We start from the raw sequence: 12,299 nt of genomic DNA on the forward strand, positions 1-12,299 counted from the left end.
GTGCAAATGCAAAAACCTTTCTTTTACCTGTTAGAAGTAGTTGGTCAACAGAAGGGGCCAAAGTACTGGCAAACCATGCACAGCTGAGCTTTGTTGCCTGGGGGTATGTCACCACTATCCAGTGGTGTGACACTGGGCAAGTAACCAGACCTCATCTGTAAAATGGGAATATTGGGAGTATCTACGTCCTAGAGTGATTGCGAGCATGTAAACAGTATATGGAAAGCACTCAGAACAATGTCTGGCATTTAATGTTCAATAAGTATTCATCTTCCTCTCATCTTTGTGAAAGCTCAGTTCTGTTTGCTGGGCTAGACCCCCTTGTCAAATGGCAACATTGTAAATCTTACCCCAGGGACCCTGTCACCTGGAACAGGGAGTCCACTCTGGGTGGGAAGGGGTACAAAGCTGAGCTGCCTCTCTTATATAGCCTGTATGGCAAGGTGACTTTGTGGAAATGCCCTGCAAACCATAAAATGCATTACAAGTATTAGTGTTACAGTTTTTGTTTTCCTAATACTTTAAAATCTAGAAACAGTATTATAAGCATAATCCTAGTTCCCACTTACTTGACAACCTACCATGAGCTAGATAGATAAAGTGCCCACTGCTTTGCACAGGTCCACTCACTGAATGTTCTCAATGACATCCTGATTTTTTTTTTTTTTACAATTTTTTTAGTAGGTTCCATGTTCAATGAGGGGCTTGAACTCACGACCCTGAGATCAAGAGTCATAACTCCACCAGCCGAGCTGGCCGCGCACCCCTTCAATCTGATTTTAAAGATACTGAGAAAGTGACTCAAAGTCTCAAGCAAGATTCAAACTCAGGTCTGTTGGTTTCCAAACCTATGCTTTTAACTACCATATTACACTCATGGAGTGAATATAAATGTTCTAAGATGGGGTGCCTGGGTGGCTCAGTCCGTTAGCAACTGCCTTTGGCTCAGGTCATGATCCCAGGGTCCTGGGATTGAGCCCTGCATCGGGCTCCCTGCTCAGCAGGGAGTCTGCTTCTCCCTCTGCCCCTGTTTGTGCTCTCTCTCTTGCTCACTCTCTCAAAAAAATAAAATCTTTCAAAAAAATAATAATTGTTCTAAGATGAGTAAGATGTCAATGGGCTCAAGATATCCAGCCAAATGCCAGTAATCTTGCTCTCAGATTCTGAGAGTTCTGCCTCTGTCCCCTCAATAGGCATTATGGTATCTCAACACCACAAGGCACATGGCCGTGCTTTGCTATTTAATATCTCCTGGGGGGGAAAAAAAAAGATCTCCTGAAAATCATCTTGCTTTCCCTCATCCAAATTAACGATGTCGAGCTTACTTATTTACCTCGGATGGATCCTGGGCTCAGCTGACCCTGCTTAAGATTTGAAATTACAGTTCTTGAGTACAAGGATTTTAAACCTAGCACAGACGACATTTTGTCTTCTAGCTGGGACATCCAAACAAAATACAGTACCTTCTTTAAAAAAAAAAAAAAGTCTATTTTCTTTCTGAAAATGGAAGAGCATTTTGCAGTTAAGGAAAAAAAAAAAGACATCAAGAAAACAGTGGCTTATTTTGCTTTAATATCCCGAAATACCTGTGTGGGACGATGTTGCAAAACAAGGCAGGAATCTGTAGACGAGTACGTCTCACTCTGAGGAAAGAACTGATTGGAGAGAAGGCACGAGAAATTGCATTTTGCTGGATCACATGTAAACAGTTACTGGGGAAAGAATTCACCAAAGAGAAGGGGGTTTGCGCTGTCATTTCATCGGCACATCGTAAGCATGAGAAATGGCCTCACTAGCTGCTGCTCAGCCTGCGCCTCACTTTGTAGTGAACAGAAGCTGGTGCTAGGGAGACAAATGCCTGCACAGCAGCAGGGCCTAAGGGCACAAAAAGGGAGTGACATTAGCAAAAGCCCCTGGGTCCACGTTCTCTTTCCCACGGGGCATCTCAACAGGCAATGTCGCACTAATGTGCCATTCATCAACAACTGGTTAGTGGAAAAACCAAAACCTACAAAGCCTGGGTGGATACATTTTGTCTGTGTCCATGCTCTTCAATCAGATGACTTGGCGGGTCCTGGGGAAGAGGGACGCACCGCATCCGGCCTGTCTTCTTAGGTGATAACGGTGGGCGCAGCGCGTCCTGTCCTCTCCTGGAGTTGGGACACCTTCAGAGCAATGGAAATAAGGGGGGCCAACATGACCTGAGGGAGACACAAAGAGAACCTTTTCCATTACTTTCTCTAGACACAGAGCCATAGCTCCCGCCCTCAGATGGCCTCCAAGACCCACATGTCTGACTGCCTCCTCCCACATCCCAAAGGTTCCTCAAACTCTGCAAGTCTAAAGCACAAAGATGTGTTCTTTCCCCTAAAATCTGCTTCCAGCATTCCCTATCTCAGTGACTCAACACTGCAGTCTACCATCTAAAGCTAACGAACAACTAAGAGTAACTCTTGACCCCTTCTTCTCCCACATTCCCCTTGTCCAATCTATTAGCCAGCCTAAGTGGCTTTTACCTTCTATGTATCCCTCAACGTGCGCCATTTCTCTCCAACCTGGGGCCATAGATCTCGCTAAGTCAACGTTCTCTTTCTTACCTGGAACAATGGTGCTTCTACTTTCACTTCTGCATCCTCTAATTTGTTGCCCACGCTGTCCCCAAAGAGATCTTCTCAAAATGCAACAACACTACCCTCCCAACTACCTCTCACTTAGGGAGAAAAATAAAAGAATTCTGCTGTTGCAGGATAATATAATGTAAATATTTTATAAATATATTTATAAATATAAATATTATTTAATTTTTTAATGAAAATTGTTTTAAAAAACCACTTATCTAGCTAAACTGCCCGCATTACACATGAGAAAACTGATATCCAAAAAGATGAAGTGAGGGGCGCCTGGGTGGCTCAGTTGGTTAAGCGACTGCCTTCGGCTCAGGTCATGATCCTGGAGTCCCGGGATCGAGTCGCACATCGGGCTCCCTGCTCAGCAGGGAGTCTGCTTCTCCCTCTGACCCTCTTCCCTCTCATGCTCTCTATCTCTCATTCTCTCTCTCTCAAATAAATAAATAAAATCTTAAAAACAAAACAAAACAAAACAAAAAGATGAAGTGATTTAACCAAATGCCTCAAAGGCAGAGCCAAGAGTAGTTCATTTTCTACTGCCCACCGTTGCTTTCCCTCCTCTTAATCTCCACCAACTCATTATTCCTGGGTGAAAGCTGGAGAAGCAACTCCACATGCTAACCACACCACCTGCCATTCCCCCTTGGGGCTCCAACAGTTCCAGAAAGTGCTGAGGCCAAGGCCCAGCGGCTCCAGAGTAAGGGAAGGTATCTCCTAGCTGGAATGGTGACACATCCCTGCACTGCGGGCACCTCACCCCCTCCCTCCCCACTTCCCTCCCACCTCCTGAGGACTATGGTTCAAAGAAATGTACCTTTCGTTCATTCATTATGTCTACCACGTCCCTGATATTAAGACAAAAGAACACAATTCCCTTCTTCTTTTCCTCTTGCTCTATTATACTGTGGGTCTACAACGCAGACACCACTGCCTTTGGTTTAAGTTTTAGGGATACCTATAGCACAACAGAGATCTGGCAATGATTGAAACTGGAGTCTAGCCACGGTAAAAAATGTAAAAGGGAAGCGTCCTCTCACAGAGCTCCCTCTTTTTGTAGTAAAAACAACTATAAGAGCCACACTTTCTCCAAAGGTAATCCTATGTGCCAGGCGCAATGTTTAGAATTTTGCATCCCTTGTCTCCTTAAATCCCTACAGTAACTCGAAGCAGTATATTCTACCAGAAACCAAGGCTCAGAGTACGGAAACGACTTACCCACAGACACACAGCTACTCAGGCGGCAGGAACTGAATTGAAAACAAGATCTTTCTACATCCAAAATTTATGCTCAAAACCGCTATGCCAAGGCTTTTCAAGTGAGTATCCTCGGATTTTAATTAGGTGTTAGAAGAAAAAAAGCTTTGTGGAATAATAAGCACAGTGAAATGCCACTTAAGCAGGTGTCTCCACTGTGAGTTTTCTCAGAGCCCTTAAGGTACAGTGTGTGTTATGAATGCTGAAGAAGGGGTTAAGGGACCACAACAGCTCCTATACTCTTTTGGCTGTGGATCTCTCAGGGAGCATTTGTCAAGCCCATTGTGTGAGGAACAAACAAGGTGAAAGTCCCCTGTGTGTCACTGCCTCCCCTTGGCTCCTCCCCTGGGGTGGCTGTCCTCCAAGCTGTCTGCCCCACCCCTGGCTCCAGGGTCCCTCCTCACTCTGAAAAACTTCCAGAGACCCTTTGGGTAGGGCTGGGAGCCCAAACCACCAGGCTGCAAGTCTGCAGACTCTCCCACATAGACCTTTGTTGCTGGGTCATGAAACTCTCTGCCCCAGCACCAAATCTAGAACCAGTGTGTGCTCTTCCAGAACAGGCGATCAGACCAAGCAAAGAGACCAAGCAAAGCGGCAAATGACCAGTGACAGACCAGAACGCCAGAAGAGGGGCCGATTGAAAGATTAGTTATCCTGACTCTGCTGCTCACCAGGCACGTGACCCTATTAGCTGCCACTTAACCTTTCCCTGTTTCTTTACTGTAGGAGGGATAATAATAGAGTCTACCTCATTTGAGACTTCAGTGAGTATATCCATTTGGGTAATGGGTTTAGAACAGAGCTTGGCACAGAGAACATACTGAGATAATGGTTAGCTATCACTGTTGTTATGAGGTACCGAAGGAAACATGGAGTAAAGCGAACACACATCTGACTGCTGCAGAAACGGGTTGTAATAACACAGACTCTGTACAACCACTATCATTCCCTCCAACAGAAAGGACTAAGTCGTCAGGACACAGGGCTTGGGCATTACCTGGGGGTCCTGGTAGATCTTGGCAGCGTCCTTCTCATAGCTGTCGATGTACAGTCGAATGGTGGCCCCTGCACTCCCCGTGCCGCTCAGTCGAAAGATGATGCGAGAACCATCCGCAAAAAGGAGCCGCAAGCCCTGGAGAAGGTAAGCAGAGATGTGTTACCCACTTGCTGGAAGGGAAACCAAAGGCTGGCAAATTACAAGGGGTTTGTCTGGAGATCAAATTTCATCCATACTTGATCAATCGGAGGATTAGATCCTTGATAAACAGCAGCAGTTAAGCCCCATGAGTCGGCCGTGGTCGGCCTGTCACTGTGTCCGGCCAAAGGGGGCTGAGCTCATGGACGGGGGGGTGGAGTGGAGCATGCCCAGGGTCAGGTGGGAGATGTGATCCGGGGCGCAGTGGTGCTGGATGACACAGGGCTGCCCTCCCCTCCCCTCCCCACTCCCCTGTAATTTATGGACTAACCATTCCAGTTTGAAGCCTAATAAATAGGTCAACAAATAAGTCACTAGGTGCAGAAATTGGATCCCCAGATCAGGAGGAAAACATGTACAGAACGGGCTGAAACCAGAGCAGAAGAGATTCCAGACAAATGAGAGGAAGAACTCTTTGCAAAACACCAACAGAGAGCCTCAAACAGAGAACATGAGGCCACACGCCCCAGAAGCAGCCAGCTATCCCAACCTAGCAAGCAGGACCCAGTGATCACTCTCCCCTCAATGCCTGAGGACTCAAAGCAGGGTCCCTGTGGGCGCCGTGCCAAACCCATGGCCCCAACCCCCTGCTGCCTTCTTCTTTCCCTCCCTGGCACCATCTCTTGTCCTCAATAATCTTCTTGCTTCAGGGGATTTGAGGTTGAAGACTCTTGGGTAGATATTCTTCCACCTGAGCTAGGAAGGGTCCAGTAAGACAGTTATCTGAGAACTCTCTAGGCTTTATGAGCCTGTCATTCTTCTATACAAAAAACTTCACATAAAGTCAAAGACCAACCAGAAGGAGAGACACTGCTCCTCAGCTGCTATTTGTCACCAAATCCCGTTCAGTGTTTAATCGTGCCATTTAGCAGTGAAGACAGCAGATGAAATGCATGCAGTAACTTCCCGATTCCGTCATCACAGGGAGGATACCGTTAACTCCCATTTACCATTTCTTGCTTCTAGGAACACACCAGGTTGGTCTATCTCTCCACAGCTTGAAGCTTCTAAATTCTTTCCACTTGATGGCAGATGCTATACCTACTTTGGGAGATTCCCCCTCCTACCTGGCCTTCCAACTAAACGCTCAGACTCTGATTATAGAACGTGAAACTGTTGAGTTCTTCCTCGCAGAGTGCAGAGAGCAGCAGCCGTGCTCATGCCCACACCCTTCCCACACACACCTCAGCTCCCCCCACCCCACAGACGCTGGGTGCAGCGCAGAGTTGGGGGTCACTTTCCCTAATCGCCTGTTTCCTCTGAAGGCTTCTCTACAAAACTTCTGCTCTGCTACCCTGTGGACCCCACCCTGCCCTCTTCCATACCCACCTCCTACTCTACCTATTCTACCCCTGGCCTTTTTCTAATTATCTCAGACGTTGCTTACAATCATCGTACTGCACCCAGAATTCCCACAGAGGGTGAACAGGCATGGGGAAGAAAGCCCACTGGGCTAGTATCTTGAGGATGGGAGACTCCTGGCACTGAGGGTCGCTGTGGCCACGCTCCAGCCACCCGTCCACCGCCTGCTCTCCAGAGAGACACTAAATCAATCCTGCGGTCCATCTACTTCAAAGCTGTTAGCTGCTTTGAGAAGGACTGGGCCAAAAATCTGGGTCTGTCAGATTTTTGAGAAAATCTGAGAAAGCAAACTGGAAAGCTGTAAAAGAATTTTACATCTCCTTCTTTATTATCTCTGCCTCTAAATTATTAGTGGTGAGTCCAACCTGTGACAACAGCAGAACCAGAGAGAGGACCCCGGGGCCTTGGGTGTTTGTGAGAAGCCTGTGCAAGGGCCGACCCAGTCTGCAGCCTTAGGTCTCTGGCACCCAACGAGGGAAACCCTACCAGCTCTGTCCCCACCCAGACATGGTCCAGGTTCTCAACTGTGATGTCTTGCTGTGTTAGGACTGGCTGCATGTCATGTGCTGCGGATAGTAACAGCTACTATTTCTAAGTCTGGAACGCCTCATCAGTTTTTCTTCTTCTTCTTTTTTTTTTTTTAAGAAATCAGAATATACCAGAGAAAGGTCTATGATAATGTCACTCTCGTGGCTGGCATTCTGCTATCATCTCCTGAGAGAAAAAAGGGGATTGATATCTATGGCTATAGTTCACCTTTTCAGCTTTAGATTCTAGGGCTCCTTTCTGCACATGCATTCAACACAATGTCTTGCACAGGATTCTGGAGGATATAAAAAGCCTCTGGAGCGGAGGCTAAGAATCCCAGAATGAGGGCATAGGGGAGTACACAGAACCAAGGCAAATCCCATTTTCCCTACGAGTATATTTGCAAGTTATGTGTGACCCAGCAGAAAGCCAGCAACTGTAGAAACAAATGGTAGCAAAGGAGAAATGATCAAGTGGCCTTTTACTTTCTTCTCTTGAGATTTCAGAGATGAAGCTCTGAGGCCTCTCTCCCAATACACATAAATCTATTCCTACCTGATTCCTTGAAATGCTTCCATCCACTGGATCACTGTATTCAAAGTTATCAATTTTCTCCAGAGTGTAAACTTTGTCACCCACTGAGAACTGTTTCCCCACGAAGGAGCGATCAGATATCAGGGCCTCCAAGTCTTTCATCATTTTTTTGGCACCCTCAGCCTCCACCTCCTCATAATCATACCTGCAAGAAGTCACAAAGGTGGGGCCCACACACTGACTTCGGATCACCCCGAGGTAGATTACACCTTCTTCATCATTTGTTTGGCCCTTCCCACAAAACCCCCTAACTTCAGAAAAAGCTGGCAAAACGCTGTGCTTGTCCGTGTCTGGGGAGGGAGCAGGTCAGGGATGAAAGGAAGGCTTTGCAGGATTTCAGGGAAGGGTTAGGAGATTCTGAATAAGCAGAAAACTCCCATCTTGGCTTTTCTACAGAATAAGCTCTAGAAGCTTCAAAGGCTTTTGAGAGATTCTATCTAACATTTAATCACTGCCTCCAGAGGAGGTAGAAATAAATGCAATGTTATCTCTAGAGGATGCTGCATCAAGAAGCACATGAGTCAGGCACTTCTCTTTCAAACTCCTAGAGCTTCTTTGGGATAAATGCTGGGACAGTTCCCAGTCTGGGACCTGCCTGAGGCTGCTGAGATTTTGGTGAAGGAGAGTTCCAGTCTCCACAGAAGCTTCCTAAAGTGAGGCCAAGTTTTCACTGACCAGATAGAAGGGGCCAAACCCTAACTCCTTACATCTGAAACACCTCTGTCCTTTCATTGAGGGTGGATTCTGGTCCAAAGTGCTTTGGGTTCACCCTGACGGAGAAGGCCTGGTGTAGACACAAAAGGGTCAAAGCAAAAAAAAAAAAAAAGAAAGAAAGAAAAGAAAAAAATCACAAAAGAAATTCTATGGCTTTTATTATTACTCCTAGAATTGTTCTTGACTTCTTTCTTATGAGGTTAAAGACTCTGACAGGTGGCTTTTCTTGACCTAGTGGCACACACCCTCTTGAGAGAGTTATTTTTTAGAGGCTCAAGACAGCAGAGTCTATATTTATTTGTGATAGGAAACAAATATGATATGTGCAAGATGACACCTTTGAGACATGAGAAATACTGGGGAATTAAGGCCAACCTGTTCTAGCTCCAGGATTCTATGAATCAAGGACAACAGTCCCCTTAATTTTGAAGTCAGCTCTTTCCCCTAGTTAACATGATAAACAGCAAGAAATTACAACCAGGTGTTTGTGCTTTACATCTGTGACCTTTGGGCATCTGAGGGAAGTGTTCTACAAATCCTAGGCACAGAGAGGCATAATGGAAAGAATCTGGACGTCGGCATCGGAACAAGCTATGAATCTAGCTTCTATCGCTTACTAACTGTGCAACTATGAGCAAGTGGCTTCATCTTGAAGAATCTCAGTTGCCTTATCGCTAACTGTTTTGAGGCTGATATGAAACAATGCGTGCAAAGTGCCTAGCACTTTTGTTAAGTAAATGGAGGGTAGGATGGAGTCTTAACTAGAAATGCAGGTTCTAGGGACTTTATTTGCAACAGCTGGTTAGCAGGTATCTGAAATTAATACAAATATGTTAAAATGGTTTTTAGATGGAGGCTTTTAACTGATTCCAGAGTGACCCCTTCTCTGAACAAACCCTCCCAACCTTATTCCATTCTGGCTACTATTCAGTTGTTACCTCGTTCATTTATTCATTCAAAGCATGTTTATGGTGTCACGAGGAGTGAGGTGTTTGGTGATACCATGAAGCACAGAAACAGACGTGGTCCTGCCTGCATGATATTCTAGGCTCTAGAGAGTTCATGACTGCTGTTCTGATTTATCAGGTTTTTCGGTTCTTAGAAGGCAGAGATTCTTGCCTTCCTTCCCAGGGCTCCTGCTGCGGTACCACGTGACAGTTATTACTTATACCTTTCTCAAAAGAATGACCTGAAGCAGGAAGACAGCAATGAACTTCTCTAAAGTTGATAAAAGGATTCTGAGTAAGGAGGCTGAGTTGCTTAAGGTTTAATTCTTGCTTGACTATCCAGAGATCATGGACTATTCAATCTGTGACATAGTTTTTTAATTCTCTAATTTAACTCAACCTATTTTATAAAAAAGGCAACTGAGGCCCAAAGAAATTACATCTATGCATTTCTTATCGACAGGCACTTCATCTACTCTCCTTTTTCTCATATTTCCTTTCAGTAATTAGAATAGTGAGATCTAGGAAAAATTTTGTTAGATTTTTACACTTACTGGGGGAAAGGCAAATTGGAATTAGTGGAAAGCACTTCTCAAAAAAAAAATATTAATGCCTTTTAAAAATAGAAAGTATGCGTGGCAAAGAAGAATTACTACATATTCTAAGTATTTTGTTCACTGCTGAATCCCCAGCGCCTGGCAGAAAGTAGGCACATAGTCAATATTTATTGAATCAATGAATGAAGTATTGACAAGTATGCAGCCTTTAGGGACCTATTTTAATGAGTCAGAAAAGTTGATTTAGACTAAGCATAATTGTTTCCATAATTTCAGGAAAAAAAAAGTTTCCATACTTTGAGTGCCCCAGAGTTTATAAAACACTTTCAGACTCATATTTCATTTAATCCACTCAATGGCAGTCTGTTATTTCCATTTCTACAAATGGGAAAAAAAGAGTACAGTTTTCTGTTAGAGAGAGGTTAAATGACTTCCCAATCCACTAAGGGGCAGAAATAAAATTCTAATCTATTCTTCTGAATCCAAATCCAACTCAATTATCATGTCCACCTGCAGGTACATTTAAAAGGTTTACAAAACATTTATTCTAATATGTTAACTAAATTTTTAAAGCATCGTTCTTTATGGCTAACATAAAAGGTGACCCTAACTGAATTATTTTAAAATCCCTCAATTTGTAGAGGCTAGATGAACTAGGGTTTTACTAGCACTTGAGAGACAGGAAAAAATCTGTACACATGAGAACTCTCTGCCCACTTCCCCACCCTACCTCCGTACCCCAGCCAGGCTGTGACTTACCTGGTGAAGAAATTCCGGCCATACTTCTGCCAGTGATCTTTGAGAATGTCCTCCACACTCTGTTTGCGGGTGGCTAGAATGGAGAGCCAAGCAAGGACAGCCCAGAGTCCATCCTTCTCACGGATGTGGTCAGAACCTGGCCAACGGGCAACAAGCAGCTATGAGAAACATGATTTCTCCAAAATATTTGGGAATAAACTCAACAGTAAACATGTAGACCCAAATCCAACAAGTCATAAAACTTGACTGAGGAACTTGAATACATGGAAGGAACCACATATGGAACAAAGCAAAGCAACATAATATTGGAAAGAAGCTGATATTTGCCAAAGTGATTTAGATATTTATGGCAAATGCCAATAAAAGTGTCAATGGAATAATTTGGTGGAACTTGATATATCAATTATAAAGTATAAATGTGAGCAGAAAAAAAACAAACAACATGACCATTATAAATATTCAATAATTAAAAGCCTGGCAGCTTAGTGGAACAAAAGAGAGCACTTAAAAAGAGACCCAAAACATATGTGACTTGAAGATATGATAAGGGTGTCACTTCGAGGCTGTAGGAAAAGAATGAATTACTTTTTAAGTAGTATTTAGATATCTAGCTAGACAGTTGGAAAAAATTCAGTTTATTCCCCTAAAAAACACCATACCAAAAAGATTTCCAGAGAGATTATACATTCAAATATAAAAATTGAAAACCTTTAAATCCTCGAAGATATATATAAATAAAAGATATATACAGTATAATATAAATATACAATATAAGTGTAATAGAAAATATATATAAATATATTTTTTAAGTCTTGGGGATGGCAAATACAAGTAAATTCAGAATTCATAAAAGAAAAAAAACTATGTATTTGTCTACAAAAAAATTATCATTTCTATTAGCAAAATAGCTATAGGTAAAAGTAAAAGGCCATTGGCAAACTAAAAAAAAAAACCACTATATAAAGTAGATGTTTAATGCAACTCAATATAGAAAAAATTTACATATTAATGAGAAGAAAGCAAAACTTCAACAGAAAACAGGCAAGGATATAAACAGACAATCACCGAAGAATAAATACAGGTACCCAATTACATAAGAAGCTAGCATTATTTTTTAAAAAACAAATTAAAATGAAAACCACAATAAGAAACTGCTACTTGCTTGACAAATGGCCACAGATTTTAAAATGAGAACACCTAGTATCAGGAGAGGTATAAGGGAAATGGGTTTCCAGCACGCCACTGAGGGGAGAGGTACAATCTTCTGGAGAGCAATTTGGCAAAAAGTATCAAAGCCTTAAAAATGGACCCACTTGTGGATCCAGCAACTCCAATCTAGGACATCTTTCTTTAACCAAGAGGGGTTTGGTTAAATCAACTACGGCACATCTGTCCCCTTCTAAGGTACTTGCTAAATCTTTACCAAAACTAACAAACTGGCTCCTCTGGATGTGCTTACGTGCATGGAGACCCTTTTCCAAGAAACTGATTTGGGACACAACTCTCCTTTTTAGCCCTTATCTCCCTTATTCTAAAAACGAAACAAAACAAAACAAACACCACACATGGACCATACTGAGCGCTACTTTCTGACTTCTGAATAGGACTCAGTACAATCCCTCTCCCATAATGCTTTGACATTATCATGCCTTGAATTCTTTATGTGCCTGTGTGCCCTTCTTGACTTCCCACTGGGTCTTATTCTTCTGAGAACATCAGAGTATCTCACAATGCTGGCTATGTAGTAGGCATGAGTTAAGTT

At 43.4% G+C, this 12,299-nt stretch overlaps 1 protein-coding gene across 1 annotated transcript in view; it reads right to left on the reverse strand.

Moving 5' to 3' along the window:
• Positions 1 to 1,550: 1,550 nt before the first annotated feature.
• PGM1 (phosphoglucomutase 1) overlaps positions 1,551 to 12,299 on the reverse strand; it is a 60,772-nt gene continuing 50,023 nt past the window's right edge. The window contains exons 8-11 of the mRNA XM_028106818.2: positions 10,538 to 10,673; positions 7,522 to 7,705; positions 4,879 to 5,013; positions 1,551 to 2,201 (exon numbers count right to left, since the gene is read on the reverse strand). Of these exons, the coding sequence (XP_027962619.1) occupies positions 2,112 to 2,201; positions 4,879 to 5,013; positions 7,522 to 7,705; positions 10,538 to 10,673 (545 nt within the window). The 3' untranslated portion in view covers positions 1,551 to 2,111. The remainder of the gene's footprint in view (positions 2,202 to 4,878; positions 5,014 to 7,521; positions 7,706 to 10,537; positions 10,674 to 12,299) is intronic.

The sequence above is a fragment of the Eumetopias jubatus genome, unplaced genomic scaffold (genome assembly GCF_037043125.1).
Source record: "Eumetopias jubatus isolate StellerSeaLion01/CBP00866 unplaced genomic scaffold, mEumJub1_p1.0 scaffold_4, whole genome shotgun sequence".
Taxonomy (NCBI): domain Eukaryota; kingdom Metazoa; phylum Chordata; class Mammalia; order Carnivora; family Otariidae; genus Eumetopias; species Eumetopias jubatus.